The 25629-nt window shown below is 43.8% G+C and overlaps 1 protein-coding gene and 1 long non-coding RNA gene across 2 annotated transcripts in view; one reads left to right on the forward strand and one right to left on the reverse strand.

Moving 5' to 3' along the window:
- Positions 1-2044, forward strand: part of LOC116983658 (potassium voltage-gated channel subfamily KQT member 1-like) — a 61882-nt gene extending 59838 nt beyond the window's left edge. Inside the window, exon 5 of the mRNA XM_033037416.1 lies at positions 994-2044. Coding sequence (XP_032893307.1) covers positions 994-1149 — 156 coding nt within the window. The 3' untranslated portion in view covers positions 1150-2044. The remainder of the gene's footprint in view (positions 1-993) is intronic.
- The window catches only part of LOC116983659, a 39101-nt gene extending 22867 nt beyond the window's left edge, over positions 1-16234 (reverse strand). Inside the window, exons 1-2 of the long non-coding RNA XR_004414777.1 lie at positions 16073-16234; positions 11952-12064 (exon numbers count right to left, since the gene is read on the reverse strand). This is a non-coding gene — a long non-coding RNA (uncharacterized LOC116983659). The remainder of the gene's footprint in view (positions 1-11951; positions 12065-16072) is intronic.
- Positions 16235-25629: the final 9395 nt, after the last annotated feature.

Genomic DNA, 25629 nt, shown 5'->3' on the forward strand with positions numbered 1-25629 from the left:
CCTACACCAAACCCAAACCAATTAGGAGCATACGAGGGCATTCGATCCAATTTGTGATCCCAGCTACAAAGACAGATGTGTACAGCAATTTGTTCTTCCCCCGCACAATTAAAGCATGGAATAATCGCCACCCAACTATAGTTACCCAACCAGATGCAACTAAATTTAAAGTAGCTCTTTCTTCCCAATAACCCTTTCTGGCTTAAGCCCTCCCTTCACCACCTCCAGTTTAAATTCCATTTGGAATATTTTGGAGGACCAAGAAACCAAGAACCAAGGTCGTCTGCTTATTGAGAGCAAGAGCCAGAACAGAAACAATATATTTGAAATGTGGACAAGATCACAAAATGTAAGGATTATGAAGGGCATAGCGGTAGGAGGTGGCCAGAGGTCAAGCTGTGTTAATCAAACCAAATCACAGATGGACTGACCAATTCTGATACAGAAAAAGCAAATGACTCAAAGCTGCAGAATTTGACAGCATCTGGAGGGCTGCTCCTCGAGCTTATGCTGGACACTATTACAACAGTCCCAAGACTGCATATGGATCCAAGTGGAAGGAATAGAGAATTAAAGAGACAGGCAATAATAAGTTCGGATTGCCCCTGCAGTAAGGCAAACCCGACTCTAGGTTTGGTTTCTCTTTGCAGAGGATGGCACATTGAATACCAAATGTATTTCACAAGGTTGGAAGAAGTGCAAGTAAACCACTGCTTCATCTGGAAGATCTATTTGGTGTTTAGGATGAAGGGAAAAGAGAGGGTGCAAGGTCAGGTTAGTATCTCGTGTGGTTGCATGGGAATGTCCCATAAAGGAAAGACTGGTGAAGATGGAAGAACAATCCAGGGAAGAGTCCCTTTGAAATGCTGAAAGGGGAGGTGGAGGGTGAAGGGAATATAATCTGGTGACACAACATGACAGTTGCCTTGTCAGTGTGATAATGGAAACCTGCGGGCCAGGTTGATGAACTCACTGTTCTGTTTTTGTCGACAGATCACAAAGATAGACCAGAAATTGGACAACATCCTGATTCTGTTGAAAGACCAACTTGCCATACAACAGCTGCCACATTGCTCAGGTTCCTCACCATCAACTATCAGCCTCTCTGTCCCCACTCCAGAGACACATGCAATTACTTCTGAAGCTTAAGGCTGCATTAGCAGTGATTTCAATGAAAGAATCCAAACTGGTGAACGTTCTTAGAGCACCAGTGGACAAAAAATATATCCAGATGAATGAAAATTGCCCTTTCTCTAGGGGTAATAGTTATGGCCCATTTCTGTTGAAAAATATACTTTCTCTGTAAAACGTGTTTATTTTGTAAAAATGTCTATCAATCTTCCTTTTTAGCTAATGGATTCTAAATGTTTTACCATGGGAATTTAAAGCGTTGTTAATGTTTTGCAAATCAAGTTTTTAAACGTCCACTGAACACACTCTTAATGAGTCAGTATTCCTCCATGTTGAAGATCACTTGGAAGCATCAAATAGGAAGGTCCTAGGATAGAGGACTTCACAATCCATCCCCAAAGGTAAGCTCAATCACTGACTGCACTGCCCGCAAGTTCCAAAGGTTCTACTGCCAGTGCTGTGGCAGGTTCTGGAAGAACTAATACCAGGGAACAATTACTTCACCATTTTCTCCCCCAGTCTGACTGTCATAGATGCATCCATCCACATCAGAGATCACCAGCACACAGTCATGGACTTATAGAGACAAAGTCTTTATACCAAGGACAACGGGTTTGTAGGTTAATTGGCTTGGTATAAAATGTAAAGAAATTGTCCCTAGTGTGCGGTCGCTGGTCGGTGCGGACTTGGTGGGCCGAAGGGCCTGTTTCCACGCTGTATCTCTAAACTAAACTAAACTTGAATCGCTTATCCCGTCACCTCCAATGTCTCCCCACCACAAATCACAGTTTAATTGTTGGCTCTTAGCTCCATCGACTTCTTGATTTTCTGAACTAAGGACCTTTTTATTGCCTTTATCCCACAAACAAAATGAAGACTACAAAATTGTATAATTTTTCTTGTCTTTTTTTTAAAGAATCTAGGTCATTGGCTACCAATATCACTGTAGTATTAGATCGCACCAATTTATTTCCAGTTGTGCCTTTAATTCAACCATCCTGTTACAAATGCAGTCTACATTCAAATAAAGCACCTTCAGTTTGTCTTTGTACCATTGCTCCCTTGCTCAGACTCTAGTTGAAGCGTATTATCCTTATGTTTGTACGTATTGTCACTTTCTGACATATTCTAATTAGCATCACCAATTTCTATTGCTTTGTATTTTCTAAATTGACCCTGACCAAACTTGCCCCCTATCCCCAACCAGGGGAGGGGAGGGGAGGGGAGGGGAAGTGGTGAAGCTCACTTGGTCACAGAGAGAACGTACAAATTCCACACGGACTGCACTGGACGTGGGATTGAACGAGAGGCAACAACTCTACATATTCTGCCACCCAAATCACTGGTCCCAACTAGATTCAAGTAAAGCCCATCCTAAAGCAACTCATTTGATGGCATGGCAGTCAGTTCACCATGACAAGAGAACACAATGCCCCTCGAGTAATACACTTCAAAGCCAAGATCTCTGAAACCTAGAAAGGCTAGTGTTCACACGGAATACCATCTCCTCCTGGGCTTCAGTGACACATGTCATAATCCTGGCACACTCCATGTCATAGCACTTTGAGAGTAGCTACACAACAGCGATAGTTTGAGGATCACTGGTTATTTGTCAAATATGCAAGCATCAATGTTAGTAGGACCAGCCAGTCACATTTACATTCCATCCATAAATCAAAAAGAACAGTGATGCACAATATTGAACAGGAACAGTGCAATATTGTGCCTACCACTGTCTTTACCTTTGGGATTTTTCCTTGGTCCTATTTCAATTTGCAAAAAATTCACCATGAATAAATGCAGTAGTAAAGAAGGAATAGGAAAATAAAGATAGCAGAAATTCTGAGCTTTGGGCAGAGGCTCCGTGTAATATAACACTGGCAAAGTATTACAAAATGGATGTGGAATAAAAAACTGTTTTTGAATAGTTATATTTCTATAATATTTTTGCAAGGTCATTCTTTGTTTACGGTTTACGAATGAGAAATGTTAGATTACATTTCTAAATGCCTAGATTTTGGCTTATTTATTTGCAAAATTCTCCAGTAGAATAAATTCAGAATTCATTATTGTAATTTTAATCGGTCTTCCTAATGTGGGGAAAAGATCACCAATTTGTCACACTGTTGCACTTGATTTTGAGTGGATAGATAGTTTATTGCAAAGATATTATAACATTTCAGGAAACTTAAAGCAGTGACATTCTGACATAACATATTAATTATTCATATCATAAGCTAATGAAGATTTTAGCCTTCAAAACAGGAGCAAAAATATAGGAAATAGTAATTTGTGAATAATACTGGGACGGACTGTCACAGTGAAATGTGAAATTAAAACATTGGTAAAACTTACTCTAGAGTGTGTATGTTTATCTAATTTTCCAATATTATTTTAATACTGTTTATCTACATCTCCCTGAACCTACTCAGTTATAATGAACTGACAGATTTAGACATTCATTATATCAAATCAATGTTTCCCCTCTTACCACCATCTGGTGGAGGCATGCGATCTACAGTGAACAGCTAACTCAGTGCCATTTCCAAAAGTAGCTTTTCTGGTGGGCAGAAGAAGGCAGCAGGCCCGTACGAAGCTTTCGAAAAAGAGGGGTGGCATGACAGGATTACAAAAAATGTAATGTGAAATAGTGTGCGCGAAGCGTGAAGTTCCTCGATGCCAGGGCCCGCTTAAGGACCTTGGAAGCTCTGGGGTTTTAGATGCTCTCTGATGCATTCTGAGTCTTATTATGGAGCATTTCTGCACCAAATTTATGACCACTATTTCAGAAATTAACAGGAATCTGAGAGGTAGCTTTTTCACACAAAGGTTGCTGGGTGTATGGAACGAGCTGCCAGAGGAGGTAGTTAAGGCTGGGACTATCCTAATGTTTAAGAGACATTTGGACACGTACATGGATAGGACAGATTTAGATGGATATATGGGCCAAACGCGTGAGTGGGACTAGTTTAAATAGGACATGTTGGTCGGTGTGGGCAAGTTGGGCTGAAGGGCCTGTTTCCACACTGCATCATTCTATGACTAAAAAGTTAAGAAGAAAAATGAATGTAGATAAGTAGAGCAGATTTGAAAGAGGAGTGAAATGTAAAGGCAGAGAGAGGTTTATGGATGGAAAGGAACATAGGAAAGGAGGGGGGAGAGTGGGCTTGGGCAGATGGGTGAAGGGAAAATAGACAATAGAAAATAGAGTGCTGGAGTAACTCAGTTAGTCAGGCAGCATCTCTGGAGAACATGGATAGAAGACATGTCATAGAGTGCTGGAGTAACTCAGTGAGTCAGGCAGCATCTCTGGAGATTATATTTCGGGTCAAGACCGTTCTTCAGTAATATTCATGATGTGGCATGCATAGACATTCCTGAATGTTACCCAAACCATCGTGAGCTACTTTGTTACGGTGCTTGCCCTCTCCTATAATGTCTCTGCTGCCTTGGGTGATGCAGGACAGGACACGAGTTTTGGGACATGGTGTGAAGCTGTTGCAGTCTGTCCCAGCCTGGTAAAAACCTGGATGGAGTGGATGTGGAGAGGATGTCTCCACTAGTGGGAGAGTCTAGGACCAGTGGCCACAGCCTCGGAATTAAAAGACATTCCTTTCGGAAGGAGATGACCAGGAATTTCTTAAGTCAGAGGGTGGTGAACTGTGGAATTCATTGCCACAGACAGCTGTGGAGGTCAAGTCAATGGACATTTTTCAGGAGGAGATTGATAGATTCTTGATTGATACGGGTGTCAGAGGTAATGGGGAGAAGGGAGGAGAATGGGTTTGAGAGGGAAAGATAGAGTCATAGGGTGATACAGTGTGGAAACAGGCCCTTCGGCCCAGCATGTCCCATCTGCACTAGTCCCACCTGCCCACGTTTGATCCATATCTCTCAACTACCTCCTCTGGCAGTTTGTTCCATACACCTACCACCCTTTGTGTGAAAAACATACCCCACAGATTCCCATTAAATCTTTTGCCCTTCACCTTAAACTTATGTCCTCTGCTCCTCGATTCACATACTCTGGGTAAAAGACTCAACCATATCTATTCAAATCATGATTTTATGCACCTCTATTAGATCATCCCTCATTCTCCTGTGCTCCATGAAATAGAGTCCCAGCCTATTCAACCTCTCCCTATAGCTCTGGCCCTCTAGTGCTGGCAACATCCTCGTAAATCTTCACTGTACCCTTTCCAGTTTGAAAACATCTTTCCTATAACATTGTGCCCAGAACTGAATACAATACTCTGAATGTGGCCTCACCACCTTCTTATGCAACTGCAACATGACCTCCCAACCTCCGTACTCAGCCTGACCCGCTGAGTTACTCCAGCACTCTGTGAAACGTCACAGAACAGGGCAAGATTAGCAAGTTTGCTGATGATACAGATGTGAGTGGTTTTGCATATAGTGAAGATGGTTGTGAAAGATTGCAGCAGGATCTGGATCAATTAGCCAGGTGGGCAGAGGAATGGTTGATGGTTGCATGGTTCATTGAAGGTCGTGTCACAGGTATATCAGGTGGTCAAAAAGTATTTTGGCATTTTGGCCCTCATCAGTCAGAGTATTGAGTATAGAAGTTGTGAGGTCATGTTGCAGTTGTATAAGACGTTCGTGAGACCGCATTTAGAATATTGTGTCCAGTTCTGGGCTCCATGTTATAGGAAAGATGTCAAATTGAAAAGAGTACAGAGATCCCCATCCTGGATTAGTCCAATCAGGGTTGTGTCATCCGCAAACTTGAGAAGCTTGACAGAGGTGTCTGTGGAGGCGCAGTCATTGGTGTGGCGAGAATAGAGGAGAGGGGAGAGTACGCATCTTGCGGTGCTCCTATGCTGAGCGTTTGCGGGTCTGAGATATGCTTTCCCGTCTCACATGCTGCTTCCTGTCAGTCAGAAAGCTGGTGATCCACCGACAGAGGGGTTCAGGCACAGTCAACTCTGAAAGTTTGGAGCGTAGTAACTCTGGCACAATGGTGTTGAATGCAGAGCTAAAATCAACAAACAAAATCCTCGCATAGGTCCCCTGGCGGTCTAGGTGCTGGTTGATGAAGTGCAGGCCCAGATTGACTGCGTCATCCACAGATCTATTGGCCCAATATGCAAAATGCAGAGGGTCCAGCAGAAGGATTGTGATATTTTTCAGCTTGGCCAGCACAAGCCTTTCAACGGTCTCCATGACTACAGAGGTCAGTGCGACAAGCCTGTAGTCATTAAGACCAGTAATCCTTACCTTTTTGGGTACAGGGACAATAGTGGAGACTTTGTAGCAGGCAGGGACAGTGCATCTTTGCAGGTACTGGTTAAAAATGAGTAATTGGGTGTGAAGTGTTGGTGGGGGTGGGAAAGGGTCCACTCTTTTCTTTACTGGAGTCTTTCCTTAAGTAGGTGTGAGGTGGTGAATGGGAAGGAGAAGGTGCAGGGTCCATTCTTTGCAGACTGGGGTCTGGCTGTGTTTGTTGGGGAGGGGGTACCCGGGTTACATTTCTGATTTTCAAACCTGAAGTAAAACTCATTCAGGTCGTTCGTCAGCTGACGATTGTCCAAAGAGCGGGGGGCTTTCCTCTTATAGCTGGTGATTTCTTGCATGCCCTTCCAAACTGAAGAAGAGTCACTAGCTGAGAACTTGCTCCTCAACTTCTCAGAGTACCTTTCCTTGGCAGCTCCGATTTCTCTTCTCAGCTCTTTATCGATTAGGCTATCTTTTAACTCTTTAACGATTAGGCTATCGGCTTGACGCATATTTGCCCCCACCCCCATTCCCCCGATCTCGAAATGGAAATGTTACATCTGTATATAATGATTCTATTTAAATGTATATTTATGTCAAAAACTATGGAATTCATATTTTTCAGTATTATTATCAAGGAAAAGAGAGCAGTTCCAATTGTTTGATATTATTTGATATTGTTTAAAATTATTCATATGGAGGAGAAAATATAATAGCTCTAAAACCTACCTTAATTTTGCAATTTCACTAAAGATAATCCCCCTTTCCCTCTTCCCTCCCCATCTCTCTCTCCCCTCCCTTCCCCTCTCTCTCTCCCCCTCCCACATACCCCCCCCCCTCTTTCTGGCGGGGGGGACGAAGATGAAGGTGGCGTGGGCCCAGCGGGGGTGGCGTGGGCCCAGTGGGGGTTAGTGGGGGTGGCATGGGCCCAGTGGGGGTCAGCGGGGGTGTTGTGGGCCCAGCAGCGGTGGCATGGGCACAGCGGGGGTGGCGTGGGGGGTAGATGGCTTGGGACCCGGTGGCATGGGGAGGTGAGGGGAGTGGGCCCCGCCGCAGTGGCGTCTGGTGTTGGGGTTACAGCCGTTGGGTTCAGATTCAGCCACTCCCGCCCAGCGACGGGAGGACGGTCTCCTGGTCGCCAGGGAAGCTGTTGGTGAGGCTCCGATGCCGCGGATGGAGGCGCTGGACCACCCCCGCCCCCCCCCCCCGGGCCCAGAGAAATGGGCACTCCCTTAGCCCACGGGCCAGATCTTTTTCCCGATTTTCTTTTTTTTCCCCCCGATTTTATTATTTTTTTTTTTTCCTGGGGATTTTTTCTTACTCTGGGGGGGGAAAGGGGGGTGCGGTTGCACCCAACGCACCCCCCCTTCGGACAGCCATGGGCAGGCAGCATTGTGGAGTAAGGGGATACAGTGAACACATTTCTGCCACGGAAAGACAGATTTGTTAAATGCCGTGGAGTAGTTACTACCCACAAGTTAAGATTACAGTTCTGAAAGGTGTGTAAGAGCATCACGGTCAAGTCACTGATCTAGAATGGTCTGAAGAAGGGTCCAGACCCGTGCCATAGAGGGAGTACAGAGAAGGTTCACCAGACTGATTCCTGGGATGTCAGGACTTTCATATGAAGAAAGACTGGATAGACTTGGCTTGTGCTCGCTAGAATTTAGAAGTTTGAGGGGGGATCTTACAGAAACTTACAAAATTCTTAAGGGGTTGGACAGGCTAGATGCAGGAAGATTGTTCCCGATGTTGGGGAAGACCAGAACAAGGGGTCACAGTTTAAGGATAAGGGGGAAATCTTTTAGGACCGAGATGAGAAAAACATTTTTCACACAGAGAGTGGTGAATCTCTGGAATTCCCTGCCACAGAAGGTAGTTGAGGCCAGTTCATTGGCTATATTTAAGAGGGAGTTAGATGTGGCCCTTGTGGCTAAAGGTATCAGGGGGTATGGATAGAAGGCAGGTACAGGATACTGAGTTGGATGCTCAGCCATGATCATATTGAATGGCAGTGCAGGCTCGAAGGGCCGAATGGCCTACTCCTGCACCTATTTTCTATGTTTCTATGAAACGTCACCCATTCCTTCTCTCCAGAGATGCTGCCTGACCCACTGAGTTACTGCAGCATTTTGTGTCTACCGAGAATCCAAAGACCTAGCTTATTGATTTGGAGGTGCAGAGATCAAATCCAGATTTGGCAGCAAAGGAATTTATTCAGTTTCAGTTATTAAATAAATCTAGAATTAAACAGCTACCATCGATACTGTTAATTATGAAACTCGGATAGTCATTAAAAATCCACTGGTTCACAAACATCCTTCCAGATAAGATCTTTATCTTGCACATGACTACAGATCCACCAACATGACTGACTATTAACCAAGGGATAGTTTTGATTGTACTTTACATGTTGGCCTGAAAACAAATCAAAATGGATATCCAATACTAGAGAAGGGGCGGTACTGGACCTCCTGTTAGGAAATGAGATGGGTCAGGTGGCAGAGGTATGCGTTGGGGAACAGTTCTGGTCCAGTGATCACAATACCATTAGTTTCAATATAATTATGGAGAGGGACAAAACTGGACCTAGGGTTGAGATTTTTGATTGGAGAAAGGCTAACTTTGAGGAGATGCGAAAGGATTTAAAAGGAGTAAATTGGGACAGTTTGTTTTATGGGAAAGATGTGGAAGAGAAATGGAGTACATTTAAAGGTGAAATTTTAAGAGTACAGAATCTTTATGTCCCTGTTCGGTTGAAAGGAAATCGTAAAAATTGTAAAGAGCCATGGTTTTCAAGGGAAATTGGACACTTGGTTCGGAAAAAGAGGGAGATCTACAATAGTTATAGGCAGCATGGAGTAAATGAGGTGCTTGAGGAGTATAAAGAATGTAAAAAGAATCTTAAGAAAGAAATTAGAAAAGCTAAAAGAAGATATGAGGTTGCTTTGGCAAGTAAGGTAAAAGTAAATCCGAAGGGTTTCTACCGCTATATTAATAGCAAAAGGATAACGAGGGATAAAATTGGTCCATTAGAGAGTCAGAGTGGCCAACTATCTGCAGAGCCAAAAGAGATGGGGGAGATATTGAACAGTTTCTTTTCTTCGGTATTCACCAAGGAGAAGGATATTGAATTATGTGAGGTAAGGGAAACAAGTAGAGTAGCTATGGAAACTATGAGGATCAAAGAAGAGGAAGTACTGACACTTTTGAGAAATATAAAAGTGGATAAGTCTCCAGGTCCAGACAGGATATTCCCTAGGACATTGAGGGAAGTTAGTGTAGAAATAGCAGGGGCTATGGCAGAAATATTTCAAATGTCATTAGAAACGGGAATAGCGCCGGAGGATTGGCGTACTGCGCATGTTGTTCCATTGTTTAAAAAGGGGTCTAAGAGTAAACCTAGCAATTATAGACCTGTTAGTTTGACGTCAGTGGTGGGCAAATTAATGGAAAGAATACTTAGAGATAATATATATAAGCATCTGGATAAACAGGGTCTAATTAGGAACAGTCAACATGGATTTGTGCCTGGAAGGTCATGTTTAACTAATCTTCTTGAATTTTTTGAAGATGTTACTCGGGAAATTGATGAGGGTAAAGCAGTGGATGTTGTGTATATGGACTTCAGTAAGGCCTTTGACAAGGTTCATCATGGAAGGTTGGTTAAGAAGGTTCAATCGTTGGGTATTAATGGTGGAGTAGCAAGATGGATTCAACAGTGGCTGAATGGGAGATGCCAGAGAGTAATGGTGGATGGTTGTTTGTCAGGTTGGAGGCCAGTGACGAGTGGGGTGCCACAGGGATCTGTGTTGGGTCCACTGTTGTTTGTCATGTACATCAATGATCTGGACGATGGTGTGGTAATTTGGATTAGTAAGTATGCAGATGATACTAAGATAGGTGGGGTTGCGGGTAATGAAGTAGAGTTTCAAAGTCTACAGAGAGATTTATGCCAGTTGGAAGAGTGGGCTGAAAGATGGCAGATGGAGTTTAATGCTGATAAGTGTGAGGTGCTACATCTTGGTAGGACAAATCAAAATAGGACGTACATGGTAAATGGTAGGGAATTGAAGAATGTAGGTGAACAGAGGGATCTGGGAATAACTGTGCACAGTTCCCTGAAAGTGGAATCTCATGTAGATAGGGTGGTAAAGAAAGCTTTTGGTATGCTGGCCTTTATAAATCAGAGCATTGAGTATAGAAGTTGGGATGTAATGTTAAAATTGTACAAGGCATTGGTGAGGCCAATTCTGGAGTATGGTGTACAATTTTGGTCGCCTAATTATAGGAAGGATGTCAACAAAATAGAGAGAGTAAGAGGAGATTTACTAGAATGTTGCCTGGGTTTCAGCAACTAAGTTACAGAGAAAGGTTGAACAAGTTAGGGCTTTATTCTTTGGAGCGCAGAAGGTTAAGGGGGGACTTGATAGAGGTTTTTAAAATGATGAGAGGGATAGACAGAGTTGACGTGGAAAAGCTTTTCCCACTGAGAGTAGGGAAGATTCAAACAAGGGGACATGACTTGAGAATTAAGGGACTGAAGTTTAGGGGTAACATGAGGGGGAACTTCTTTACTCAGAGAGTGGTAGCTGTGTGGAATGAGCTTCCAGTGAAGGTGGTGGAGGCAGGTTCGTTTTTATCATTTAAAAATAAATTGGATAGTTATATGGATGGGAAAGGAATGGAGGGTTATGGTCTGAGCGCAGGTATATGGGACTAGGGGAGATTATGTGTTCGGCACGGACTAGAAGGGTCGAGATGGCCTGTTTCCGTGCTATAATTGTTATATGTTATATGTTAATAGCATAACCATATATCAGATATATTGCATCCGAGTCATTTACGAATGGCGTATCAAAGGTTCATTCACATTGTGCCTGCTGTTATTCAAGTACATTTTATTCATAAAAAATTAGCCGAGGCAGCAAAGTGTATCTAAATAGCAACAAAATTAGCCAAATTGTCCCCTTCGCTGCTATAACATTGTACAATTCAATGATTATGGAAACTTAAGAAAAATGAACTTTAGAAAGTTACTTATTCACAATATTGTATCATTATCCACTAACATCACAGATTTATCACCTAATTCACATATGCAGCACCGCCATCCCTTAACACCATTAGTTAACAATAAAAATAATCACATTTTAAACAAATTAATTGGCTTCTGGCATTTGCTGCTGAAAGTGTTCCCTACCGTATAGAAATATAGTAAGGTTTTATACAAATACATGGGTTTTAATGCTACTTAGAGGATCTTAAACCACTGAAATGTAGTTTGTGTAACAGGACCAACAAGTTTGCACCAACATTATACAGCTTCTATTTGTTTAGTTTGCATTATGTACACATCCCAGACTTACATTTCAATGCTTTCTTGAGCATTTTGTACAATTATTAACAACCTATTCCACAAAATGGTTGAGACTTTGCTGGTAACAATTGACTTTGAGGGAAACAGATTGGGATTTTTGATGCGCATGGGCATGTCTAAACCACTGCATATTCAAATTGTCACAATCGGTCAACATCTACCACCTTGCAAAGGAAGAACAACAATAATTTTACTTCAGAGTCACGTGAGTGATTCCGTGAAGAAGATCCGCCAGTGCGCATGCACGTCATTACGTTGTTCGCATGGCAAGACACCGGACATGCAGGGCTTCGCTCCCTGGCGATGGTAAAGTGAAACCTGTAGGTAAGATTTTTATTACTTACCAGGTTTGATGTTCGTGTCATAAAATAAAGATCAAACTTCTAACTGGTAAGTTCTCGTTTAATCTTACTATCAAATACCACACAAGCACTTGAAGAGTTTAGGTGAACTACATTGGCACTTGTCTCACAACTACAATTAATTCTATACATCTTTGTACCCTTTGACTACTAAAGCTGCATTATGAAAACTAAATCACCCTCAAAACTGTTTAAAACCTGTTTTTATTTTAGGAAAAACTAGTTAAATCTGGCTACAAAAGATCTTCTCTACATTATGAAAAATTGAAAAATGCACCTTGCATCTTTATTGGGTAAACTTTCTTACTGTATTGCATATTGTTGCTTACAACAAATGAAGCAAAGTGCTGAGAATAACCATGTATATTATTAGTCTGTAAAACTACCAAATATGATTGTGTTCTGTAAATTATGGCAATTGGAGCTTTGGAGATTTTGCCTGTTACTTTACTACACATCACATTATATTGTAAATGGTCTTACTAGTCATAGCTTGTAAATAAATAATCAACTGATCTAGCTCCTTTGTGTACATTAAGAACAGAAGATTGTGATATATGCAAACAATCATAACTCATCCAGTGTAGTATCCCATTAATTCCTATATTTGTGATCTTTTACAACGGAAACAATATCAACTCTTAAATTCCATCTCATCTATATTGGGAAAGTAAAAATCCCCTACGAAGACAACCCTATGAATCTTGCAGCTGTCTGCAATCCTCTCCAATTCCAGTTGGTTATGTTTGAGGTTTATATTTCACTCCCAACAAGATGATCATCCACTTTATATTTCTCAGCTCCACCCACATAGCCTCACTGGATGATCCTTCTGTAATGTAATCGTGCAAATTAATACTATAATGTTCTCCTTAATTAATAAAGCAACTCCTCCTGTTTTATCCCCACCTGTCTTTCCTGTCACACCTGTACCCTGGAACATTAAGCTGACAGTGAGTTCTGTCCCTCCCTTACTCATGTTTCTGTAATGGCTATAATGCACATGCCTACCCACGCCCAGAGTTCATCTGCCGTACCTGTCAAGCCTCTCGCATTGCAATAATTGCAATTTAATTCAACCATCTTTCCATGTTCCCTGCCATCTTCCTGCCTATCCTGTCAACTGAACTTGCTGTCATTGACTTCTGTACAGACTTCCAGTCTCTAACCTGCCTACTGCATTGGATCCCATTCCCCTACCAATCTATTCCAACCCTTCCAAATAGCACTTGCAAACCAGCGCGCCAGGACATTGGTCCCTCTCCAGTTGAAATGCAACCCCTCCCTTTTGTATAGGTCACCTCTGTCCCAGAAGAGATCCCAATGGTTCAAAAAATCTGAGTCCCTGTCCCCTGCATTAATGTCTCAGCCATGCATTCAGCTGAACTATCTTCCTATTCCTACCCACACTAGCACATAGCACAGGGAGTAATCTGCAGATGCACCATAGAAAGCATTTTATCCGGATGCATCACAGCTTGATTTGGAAACAGCTCCATCCAGGACCGTAAGATATTGCAGCAAATTGTGGACGCAGCTCAGACCATTACACAAACCAACCTCCCTTCTATTGATTCCATTTATACTTCACACTGCCTCGGCAAGGCCAGCAACATAATCGAGAGCGAGTCACACCCTGGCCACTCCCTCTTCTCCCCTCTCCCATCAGGCAAAGGGTATATAATTGTGAAAATGCACACCTCCAGATTCAAGGACAGTTTTTTCCCAGCTGTTATCAAGCAACTGAATCATCCTACCACAACCAGAGAGCAGTGCTGAACTACTATCTACCTCATTGATGTCCCTCAGACCATCCTTGACAGGACTTTGCTGGTTTTACCTTGCACCAAGCGTTATTCCCTTGTCATATATCTATACTGTAAATGGATTGATTGTAATCATGTATTGTCTTTCTGCTGACTGGTTAGCACGCAATAAAAAACATTCTCGGTATATGTGACAATAAACTAAACTGAACTGAGATCACTATCCTGGTGGTCCTGCTTTTTAACAATTGTTTAACCACTTATCCTAACTCTGTGGGGGCTCAGCACTGTACAGCCGGCATCTCGGATGTTGGAACGGAGTGGATCTTGGGAGAAGGTGGTGATGGGTGGAAGGAAGAGGCGAGCAGGAAGGAGAGGGGGATGGTGTCGCTGATTACAGTGAACCTATCAATGCCTCCAGCGCCTTCAAGGTTGGCTTTAGGTGGCTCCCCTGGGACAGATAGATGGCCCGGGTGAGAAGAGGAACATAGCTTTGTAGGCAGGGCCGGATTTAGATGAAGAGAGGCCCTAAGCTATTTCACTTGTGAGGCCCCCCCTCCCAATCCCCCACCCCCACGACTAGAGGACCTTGACTACCCGACAGTGACAGTGTGACACTTTTAGATCCTACTGTATGTTGTCATTAAACAGTTGGTTTTAAAATACATATGGGATTCACCGTGGAGCAGGCGGTGCTTTACCTGGATCGCCGTTTGAAGCTCTGCAGTGTTGGGCCTGTTGCTTCAACATCATGGAGCTGTGGTTTGCAGAGCTCCCAGCCTCGGGCCGCGCTGGTTTTAATATCGCGGAGCCCTGGGAACCCTTTGCCGAGGGCCGCCAGCGTGAATCTCCACCCAGCTCAGCCTGTGGACTTCGAGAGCCGCGGTCTCCGGTAGGAAGTGGCCGATTTGGAAGTCCAAGCTGCTGAGAATGTTCTTCCGTTCTGACATCGGATGGTGACCCCCAAATTTAATTGTACCAATGGCCATGGGGGGGGGGGGGTCCAAGAGGGGGTCCGTTGGAGATGGGAAAAGGGATCATCAATGGGGGCGAGGACTCCTTCCCATGGAAGAACGGTGTGAGGCGGAGGCGACGGAAGAAGAGCTCCAAATCGAGGCGGGCGCGGAGCTCATTGAGGTGGGGACAGAGGGGAACAAACGCGAGGCCTCTGCTGAGGACAGACCATTCGGTATCAGAGAGGGGGAGGTCAGGGGGGATGGTGAACACACGGCAGGGATGGGGGTTGGGGCCGGGGGAAGGCAGGTGAGTGGACTGAGGCCAAGGCGATGTCTGGTGGAGGGGTGGTGGGTGGTCAGGGGGTAGGGGGGTATGAGGACTGAAGTGTGGGTGGGGAAGAGCTGGGGTCACATGGTTTGAGGGGAATGGGGAAGACAGGTTTGGGGGACTAGCACTAGGACCCAGCGCAGTCAAACCCGGGGGAGTGGGAGTCTGCAGCAAGGAAACTTCAGGCCTGGTGCTGAGTCCTGGCTGCAGGTAAGGTGACGGCTGCGGGCTGCTGGAAGGCGGTGGAGAGGCCAGGGTCAGCGGGCAAAGATTAGGAGGTCCCGGTGGGCGCATGGTCGGTGGGGTGGCGAGGTTCGACGTGTCCGGTGAGGTAGCGAGGTGAGTAGGCCCCCCTAGATCTCGAGGCCCTAAGCTTAAGCTTGTCTAGCTTATACGTAAATCCGGCACTGTTTGTAGGCCGATCTGGTCGAAGGCGACAGAGGAGGCCCTGCAAGAGACTGGGGCTTACCAAGACCGAGAACTGATTCAATAGCTTGACTTTAGTCTATGGAAAAAACACCAAAACATGGTGGCACCCGCATGTGTAAATATGCAAAATGAATCTCACTGTGCAGTTGCACATGTGATAAATAAAGCACTTCTCCTAGAGCACACAATTACAGAAAAGTAGAATTGGAGATCAGAATTATGGTCACTTTACTGACACATTCAATAAAATAACACGTAGACATCAGATGCACAATTCTTTCTCAAAATTAGGCCACATGCCTCACCAAAATAAATTTGGTGACATGATTGTGAGCATGACTATATTTGACTGCCCGACTTCCGGGTATCTGCCTAAAGTCCAGGGGAGATTAGACAAACCAAAAGGCAAAAGATTGAAAGTAAACCTGCAGCAAACAACCAGAGAAACCCGACAGGAACATGTGTTTTGTCATTAATGCACTCACTGGCAGAGGTTGCAAGGGCAGCTGTGACTTCCAGAATCACTTCAGGAGCTATTTAGTCCAGAGGTCCTGAAAAACAGGAGATTCAAATTTACACTTCCAGAAGACCAAATACCCAATTCTGAAGAAGGATCACGATCTGAAACATCAGTCTGAAGAAGGGTCTCGACCCGAAACGTCACCCATTCCATCTCTCCAGAGATGCTGCAGAAGACCGTAAAAAGTTGTGAACACTGCCCAGCCCATCACCGGCTCTGACCTCCCCACAATCAAAGGGATTTATAGGAGTCGCTGCCTCAAAAAGGCTGCCAGCATCATCAGAGACCCACACCACCCTGGTCACACACTCAATTCACCACTGCCATTGGAAAGAAGGTACAATAGCCTGGAAACTGTATTATCCAGGTTCAGGAACAGCTTCTTCCCTACAACCATCAGGCTATTAAACACTACAACCTCAAATAAGTTCTGAACTACATAGACTATTATTGTTATTATTGCACTATTATTGTTTGTTTTTTATGTGTAAGTATGTGTGCGTGTGTGTATATATATGATAGATAGATAGATAGATAGAATCTTTATTTGCCACACGACCAGGGTTGGTGGTATTTGGGTTCGGTACATGATGGTACACTGCTTTAGTCACATTAACACTAATAACAACACAGATCACAGTAATAAAGTGCATCCATACCACATCACAAATCACAAATCTCACCAACAATACATAGTGCAAAAGAACAGACAAAGACCATAGACAAGACACTGTATACATCAAAAGTCCTTAATATTGACTGTTACTGGAGGGAATTGAGTGTTCTTATTGCTGAGGGGAAGAAACTGTTTTTAAAGCGGGAGGATTTTGTAGCAAGTGACCTGAGGCGCCTCCCTGAAGGAAGAGACTGGAAAAGGTGGTTTGCTGGATGGGAGGGGTCCGAGATGATCTTTATTGCCCGTTTTGAGGTACGTTGGAGGTAAATGGAATGGATTGAGGGGAGGGGGGTGTTGATGATCCTGGAGGCCTTGGAGACAATGCGCTGTATTCTGTGTAGTGAGTGACTGTCAGTGTTTCCGTACCAGACTGTGATTGAGGAGGTGAGGAGGTGATGATGCTTTCAATGATGGATTGATAAAAACGGACCAGGAGGTGTTTGTGAACTCTGAACTTTTTGAGCTGGTTGAGGAAGTATAGGCGTTGTTGTCCTTTCTTGATGATGTGGTCTGCGTTGATGTGCCATTTTAGATTATTGCAGATATAGGTGCCCAGAAACTTAAATGAGTTCGTGGAGGTTATGGGATGGGAGTTGACATGGACCGGGGGTTTGGGGTTTTGTTTGCATCTGAAATCTATGGTGATTTCTAAGGTTTTTGAAGTATTAAGCTGGAGGTTGTTGTCTGCGCACCATTTGACTGCGCTGTCCACTGTTTGATGGTATTGTGATTCGTTGTTGTCTGAGATGAGGCCAATTATTGTTGTGTCGTCTGCATATTTAAACATTTTGACTGAGCTGCATTGGGATGTGAGGTTGTTGGTGTAAAGTGAAAAGAGCTGAGGTGACAGAACGCGCCCTTGAGGGGCTCCTGTGTTGAGAGTCAGAGGGCTGGAGAGTTTTTCACCCACCTTGACTCTTTGCTGTCTGTTTGTCAGAAAGTGTAGAATCCAATGGCACATGGCTGGGTGAATGCTCATGTCCAACAGTTTATTGTAGAGTTTAATTGGGTGTATAGTGTTAAAGGCCGAGCTAAAGTCTATAAACAGGATGCGTGCATAAGTGTTCGGTGATTCCAGATGATGTAGGGAGTAGTGAAGAGCTAAGTTGATAGCATCCTCCACAGACCGGTATGCAAATTGGAAAGGGTCCATGATGTGGGCAGTGATCTATATATATGTATTTGTATGTGTATACTACACACACTGATTTTTTCTTCTCTCATTTATATTGTTTACAGTGTACTATGTTTACATATTCTGTTGTGCTGCTGCAAGTAGCTGGGACATATGACAATAAAAGACTCTTGACTCTTGCTGCCTATCCCACTGAGTTACTCCAGCATTTTGTGTCTACCCAATTCACAGGCCCCGTTTATGGCTGTGGAAGTGCTTATATTAACATGCCTGTACCCCTGTACCCATTGAATGGCAATGACCCTGAAAATGGCATTGTGGTGCATGCTATCTATATAATTAAAAGTCTTGACCACTTCCTGTCTGTGCTGTATATTGATTTTAGAAAAAACATTACCCAGTATCGCTGTGATTTTTGGCCATCTTACTCATAGTCTTCCTCCGCTGTCTGTGAGTGTGTGTGTGTGTGTGTGTGTGTGTGTGTGTGTGTGAGTCTGTGTGTATGAGTGTGTGTGAGTGAGTGTGAGTGTGTGTGTGTGAGTCTGTGTGTGTGTGTGTGTATGTGTGAGTGTGTGTGTGTGTGTGTGTGTGTGTGTGTATGTGTGAGTCTGTGTGTGTGTGTGTGTGTGTGTGTGTGAGTCTGTGTGTGTGTGTGTGTGTGTGAGTCTGTGTGTGTGTGTGTGAGCCTGTGTGTGTGTGTGTGTGAGTCTGTGTGTGTGTGTGTGTGTGTGTGCGTGAGTCTGTGTGTGTGTGTGTGTGTGTGTGTGTGAGTGTGTGTGTGTGTGTGTGTGTGTGTGAGCGTGTGTGTGTCTGTGTGTGAGTGTGTGTGTGTGTGTGTGTGTGTGTGAGAGTGTGTGTGTGTGTGTGTGTGTGTGTGTGTGTGTGTGTGTGTGTGTGTGTGTGTGTGTGTGTGTGTGTGAGACGGGGAGCTGCAACACGGTGGTTCCCTGGCTGTTACTTTCCATGGTGTTTACATGCAATGTGTTTAACTGGTTTTGAAACTAACATTTAGATGCAGAGAAGGGTTGGTCGGAAACAATCACATGATCGCCAACAGCTGAATGTATAAAGCACGTGTTCCTTCTATATTCAAACGCAAGAAGCAGCTGAACTTTGTGGAGGAATGTTTTAAATTCTGCGTCAATTCCATTTAAAAATACTCCCTGCCAGCACGTCGCCTACGTATCACATGTTGTTAACATGTATTTGAACAATTATCTAACTACTTTCCTCCCGGCCGTTCTTCTCACTGTAGTTGTCTGATGGACCTATTGTACAATCAGGTTTTGGAGTTCATTTCAACTTTTTTTGCGTTTGTGATTTGATTATTTTCACTCGCCAAATGAGCTGAAATAGCGTAAAATCGGATTCCAGAAATAAATATTTGCAAAAACAAAGAAAAACAAAAAAATCCTTTTTGAGGAAACACTTTACAAAACTCTTCAACAAAACCATTAGGAAAATGGTCATTCGGAGTTGGAAAAAAATACTTAAACGTCGCCCAATACTTCTATCCAGAGATGCTGCCTGTCCCGCTGAGTTACTCCAGCATTTTGTGCGTATCTTGGGTTTAAACCAGCATCTGCAGTTCCTTCCTACAACTTAAACTATTAACCCGAAGACACGACGTGAATTTTCACTCATCTGGCATTAAATTAATATTATTACAGTCTTTCCTATTTTAAAATGTGATTGGAAATGAAAGTAGGATTTGTCTTTAATGTTTGATCACTTGGAGGTATTCGTGAGAGGAAGAACGTTTCCACGCGCACGTCTACAACAAAATAACTTGTTGCCATGCTCTATTTTGCTTGACGTTAAAAAATAACGTGTTACTTTTGTATCTTAGATGTATCTTAATTTGCAACTGTAACCGAGTGTTACTTTTACATCGGTTGAAGAAACATCATTCAGAAGCAGGTTGGAAATAGTTAGGTGATCAGCATACAGCATATTTGTTGTTCACTCCGATTGACAAATGTTGTGCTGCTGCAAGTAAGAATGTCATTGTTCTATCTGGGACTTGAATTCGGAAATTTGCCTTCACTAAAACCTTTGTTTAAATCCATCTGAATTTCGCCCGTCGCTAAAGCTTTGGGAAGGGCACTGGGAAAAAACTGAAGGTCTGGACCCCTGGAATCCCGCTTTCTTATCTGTGTGTCGGGTTTGTAGAGCGACTGGGGGCAATGTACCATTCCCTGACAGTGGGCGTGGCGGTATTGGCCCTACAGCGGATACAAGTGAGATGTGGCACTTGAATGAAAGGCACCAGCAGTTACTCGGTGCCGTGTTCGCTGCACGCCACACAATTGTTTGCTTGCTTGCCGGTCCATTTAAACATTTTGACACCGAGAAGCAGCTGTTCCGATTTAAAGTGTGTTTTCCTCAACCCTGGCCAGACGACCGGTATTTAGTTTCACGCAGCAGCCGTTTGTGATCACACGGAGGGCAGCACGCCGTGTGTTAGTTAATATGTGTATTTACGGTAGTTGGACGCCAAACAGTTCACGATTGTCCTTGTTATATTTATGGGCTTTGCTGTCTCATTATCCCATGCAGTGCGCCGTGATACAGAGAGAGGGCAATATTAGCAGCCGGGAATGAATGCAGGACAAATTCAAAATGGAAACAAGCAGCGGCGGACAATTCTTTCTTGTTAATTTAACGTTTTTTTTAATCCTGCCTTTTGTTTTTGTTTTTGTTTTCTCGCCGCCCTCTTCCTATATTGAAGCAGTGAGCCGAGTTGTTTTGAATCTTGATGAGTAGCTACCCCGTTACATGTACACTTTCTGTTCAATAACCGTCCTCAACGTACGGGGATTTCCCCCGGGATTGGGTTCCAACACAATAGGCTCTGATGCTAAGAGACTAACGATTGCATTTGTCGTCATTGTCACCGTTATCGATGCTATCAATCGCCTGCCCTGATGCCGCAATTATATTGCTTTTGTCTGCGAAAGAAGAGTGGCTGTCGGTTTTGATTGGCAGGTTTCAATCCAAACACACATCTCTGGACCCAACAAGGTCTCTCTCCTATCTTAGATGGAGTTTGTAAAAGCTCACCAGTTCAGTGTAGTTTATTGTCACGTGTACCGAGGTACAGTGAACAGCTTTTGTTGCGTGCTAGCCAGATTACAAGCGAGCTATTCACAGTGTTCAGATACACGATAAGAGAATAACGTTTAGTGCAAAGTAAAGCCTGTAAAGTCCGATCAAAGATAGTCCGAGGGTCACCAAAGAGGTATATGGTAATACAGGACTGCTCTCATAAGGTCATAAAGTCATAAGCCATAAGAATTAGGCCATTCGGCCCATCAAGTCTACTCCGCCATTCAATCATGGCTGATCTATCTCTCCCTCCTCACCCCATTCTCCTGCCTTCTCTCCATAACCTCTGACACCTGTACTAATGAAGAATCTAGCTATCTCTGCCTTAAAAATATCCACTGACTTGGCCTCCACAGCCTTCTGTGATAGCCTTCTCTAGTTGTGATGGGCAAAGATCCTATAGCAGAGCAAGATAGACCACTCCTGCTAAATGCAATGAGCTGACGTGTAGTACGCAACGGAGCGGAACGTGGGCCTTTTATTCATCTATTTCAGTAACAGGACCCGACCCGACCCGACCCGCAGTGTAATCAACGTTGCGGGGGAACAGTTTGTGTTAATAAATTATAATTCTGAAAATGAGGAGAAGATTTTTACCAAATAACTTTTATTTTTTCGAGGATGTTTCTGTAACCGGCTTCCGTCTCCGCACTAGTATCTTTGCTCCGCTACGGGATCTTTGGTGCGGAGACGGAAGCCGGTTACGGAAATGGGGCCGAAAATTACCCATGAATCTGCCCATGACCGTACTACGTCTTTTTCGTTGAGTGATCTCTCTTGCTTGCTACAGGATCTTTGGTGGTGGGATGATTAGTTGCCTCATAACTTATAACAGCTGGGAAGAAACTGTCCCTAAATCTGGAGGTGTGCGTTATCACACTTCTATACCTTTTGCTTGATGGGAGAGGGGAGAGGGGAGAAAGGGAGTGGCCAGGGAGAGACTCATTGATTATGTTGATTATGCTGATTGGCCTTGCCGAAGCAGTGTGAGGTATAATTGGAGTCAATGGAAAGGAAGATAGACACAAAAAGCTTGAGTGACTCAGCGGGACAGGCAGCATCTCTGGAGAGAAGGAATGGGTGATGTTTTGGGTCGAGACCCTTCCCTTTTTGTGTCTATAAATGGAAAGGAGGTTGGTTTATGTGATGGCCTGAGCTGCATCCACAATTCGCTGCAATTTCTTGCTGTCTTGGATGGAGTTGTACATCAAATCAAGCTGAAGTCACTCTAGCTAAGTACCAAAACGCACAGTGCTGGAGGAACTCAGCGGGTCAGGCAGCCAGCATCTGTGGAGGGATTGGACAGACGATGTTTTGGATCGGGACCCTGGCCCAGTGGAATCAGAATACCACAGAGTGGAAACAGACCATCTGGCCCACCATCCCTGACAGCTATTCTCTCCACATTCCCATCATCTCCCCACCCACGTTCTGCTCTCTCCGACCTACTCGGGGCACTTTTCAGCGGCTATTTAACTAACAAACTTTCTTCTTCTTCTTCTTCTTCTTCTTCTTCTTCTCCTCCTTCTCCTTCTCCTTCTCCTTCTCCCCCTCCTCCCCCTCCTCCCCCTCCTCCCCCTCCTCCCCCCCCTCCCCCCCCTTCCCCTCCTTTCTTCCCCTCCTTCCCCTCCCTCCCCCCCCCCTCCCCCCCCTCCCCCCCCTCCCCCTCCTCCCCCTCCTCCCCCTCCTCCCCTCCTTCCCCTCCTTCCCCTCCTTCCCCTCCTTCCCCTCCTTCTCCTCCTTCTCCTCCTTCTCTCCCCCCCCCCCCCCCCCCCCCCCCCCAACAAACTCACTGATCTTTGGGATGTAGCAGGAAACCAAAATGTCAGAGGGAAAACGTGCAAATTCCACATAAACAGCAGAGGTCAGCATTAAAACAAGGCCATTGGAGCTATGAAGGAGTAACACTACCTGCTACACTACTATGCTGCCTCAGATTAAATAAAAATAAAAAGTAAAGACTCAGAATATTAAGATTCAGAACATTATAAACATAGAACATGACAGTACAGACAGGAACGGACCCTTAAGCCCACAATGACCATGTCGAACAAAATACCAAGATAAACTAATTTCATCTACCTGCGTGTGATCTATATCCCTCCATTCCCTGCATATCCATGTGCCTATCCATCAGCCTCTTCAAAGCCACTATCCTATCTGCCTCTACCACCACCCCTGGCAGCACGTTCCAAGCACCAACCATTCTCTGTGTAAAAATACGTGCCCTGCACATTTCCATTAAACTTTACCTCTCACCTTAATAAACATTAATAAAAGAAAACACATCTCCAAACACAAGCCACTACAGCATATGTAAACAAATGGTCAATGATGACAAGTTAGCGAAAGTTTTCAGTTTTTCAAATACTGCAAAAACTAGCAATTAAACATAGAACTGAGAACAGAGGGTTGAAGAGAATGAAAGGCTGGAAGGAAATGCTAAAGACTTGTTTATGGCTGCTGTTCTGTCTGGAGAAAATATAAATGTAAAATGATAATGAAAACAGAGGCCAGAAGTAGAAAAGGAAAAGAGTGGCGAAACTCAAAGATACACACGTGAAAAGCAGGATACTGCAGATGCTGTTTACCTAGAGATCAGGATGCTGGCAGTATTACAGAGATGTGTGGAGAGAGTGCCACTATTTCTGACTGATCACTTGTCAACAGAACCAGTCTTTGGAGAAACCAAGTGCCAATTGGGTTGCACTTTGTGGAACAGCTCCATTTAGTCAACTAAGATGATCCTGAGCTTCTGTCATATTAAATTTTCCCAAATCTTGCACAAATTCCATGAAGCAAAACAACAGCTCAAGGAACCTCATTGAGATTACTGACTTGACACCTGGCCATTCCATCTTCTCCCCTCTCCCATCAGGCAAAAGGTGTAGAAGTGTGAAACGGCACATCTCCAGATTCAGGGACAATTTCTTTTCAGCTGTTATCAGGCAACTGAACCATCCTACCGCAATCAGAGAGCAGTTCTGAACTAGTATCTACCTCATCGGGTACCCTCGGACTATCTTTGATCAGACTTTTCTGGCTTTACCTTGCACTAAATGTTATTAGCTTATCATGTACCTGTACATTGTGAATGGCTCGATTGTAATCATGTATTGTCTTTCCACTGACTGGTTAGCACGCAACAAAAGCTTTTCACTGTACCTCGGTACACGTGACAATAAATTAAACTAAACAATTCTACACCAAGCTCAACAATGTGTAATAACCAGCTCACACCCAGTTCAAATAATAACCGGGCACTTTTACTTGATGCCCCTTTCCACAGATGCTGCCCATCCATTACTTATTTCCAATATTTTATGTTTTTACTACAAATTTTGAAAATCCTTTATCCCACCATCACAGATTCATCAACTGGTAAAAAATTTAGTGCTGAAGGAAACAAAATTACAAATTAGTTATTCAGCTGAGCTAAAAAGTTAATCTTTGTGTACAGTTGAGAGCAGGGCCGGATTTAGATGAAGAGAGGCCCTAGGCTATTCCACTTGTGAGACCCCTCCAAATCCCCCACCCCCCACGATGAGAGGAAGATGGAAGAGTCCACCAGATTGACACCGATGTGCAGCCGAGCGTGGCCAATGAGATAAGGGCTGGAAAATATTTATTTATTGCCAGTGCTAGTGTCGAGTTATCAGCTTAAAACACTATTATTCTGAAATGGAGGGCAAGGAAAATTACTGAAGTGTTGTTTAGAGACTACAGTGCGTTGTGACAGCATATGTAAGAAAGGCCTTTGACAGTGTCAAAAATATTATACACCAGGCCCGTACGAAGCTTGGCAGGAGTACAAAATTTTTATGTGAAATAAGTGCACGCAGCGCATATCACAAGCGCGAAGCTGAAAGACCCTTTTTGCCGGGGTCCACTGGAAGGGCCCTGGAAGCTCTGGGGTTTTAGATGCTCTATGGTGCATTCTGAGTCTTATTTTGGGGCATTTTTGCACCAAATTTATGACCAATATTTCAGAAATAATTTTGGTTGTCAAGAGTAATGAGTGGTTGGAATGGGATGATTGGGGTCATTGTCATGTACTTTTTTAAAATCAAGAATTGAAGCTGTCCTTGATTTAATAATCAAGTTGCACTGTAAAATGTTATGTAAAATGTTATAAAGGATCATGCAAACACTGCAAATAAAATACTGTAAGTTTTTGCAGTAACTAAAACCTTTTTTTAGAAAATGTTTTGTGTGTTGATTTTATTGTCTGTTACTGTTCGACTGTGTTAGTGTGTGCACATTAAAAATATGATGCAAAATGAAAGTTGCAAACTATGGAATTCATATTTTACAGTATTGTTATCAAGGAAAAGAAAGCAGTTCCAATTGTTTGATATTATTCATATGGAGGAGAAAATATAATTGCTCTAAAACCTACCTTAATTTTGCAATCTCACTAAAGGTAATCCCAGGTTCCCACTCCACCGCCTACATGTAAAAGAAAGAGAAACAGAGAAAAACGTCGTCTCTGCGAGAACCCCGATGGAAAGTCCCTCTCCTCTCTCTCTCTCTCTCCCTACCTTCTCCCCCTCTCTCAACCCTCCTTTCCCCCTCCACATCCATACTCTCTCAATCACCTCCC

Source organism: Amblyraja radiata, chromosome 19 (assembly GCF_010909765.2).
Source record: "Amblyraja radiata isolate CabotCenter1 chromosome 19, sAmbRad1.1.pri, whole genome shotgun sequence".
NCBI classification, from domain to species: domain Eukaryota; kingdom Metazoa; phylum Chordata; class Chondrichthyes; order Rajiformes; family Rajidae; genus Amblyraja; species Amblyraja radiata.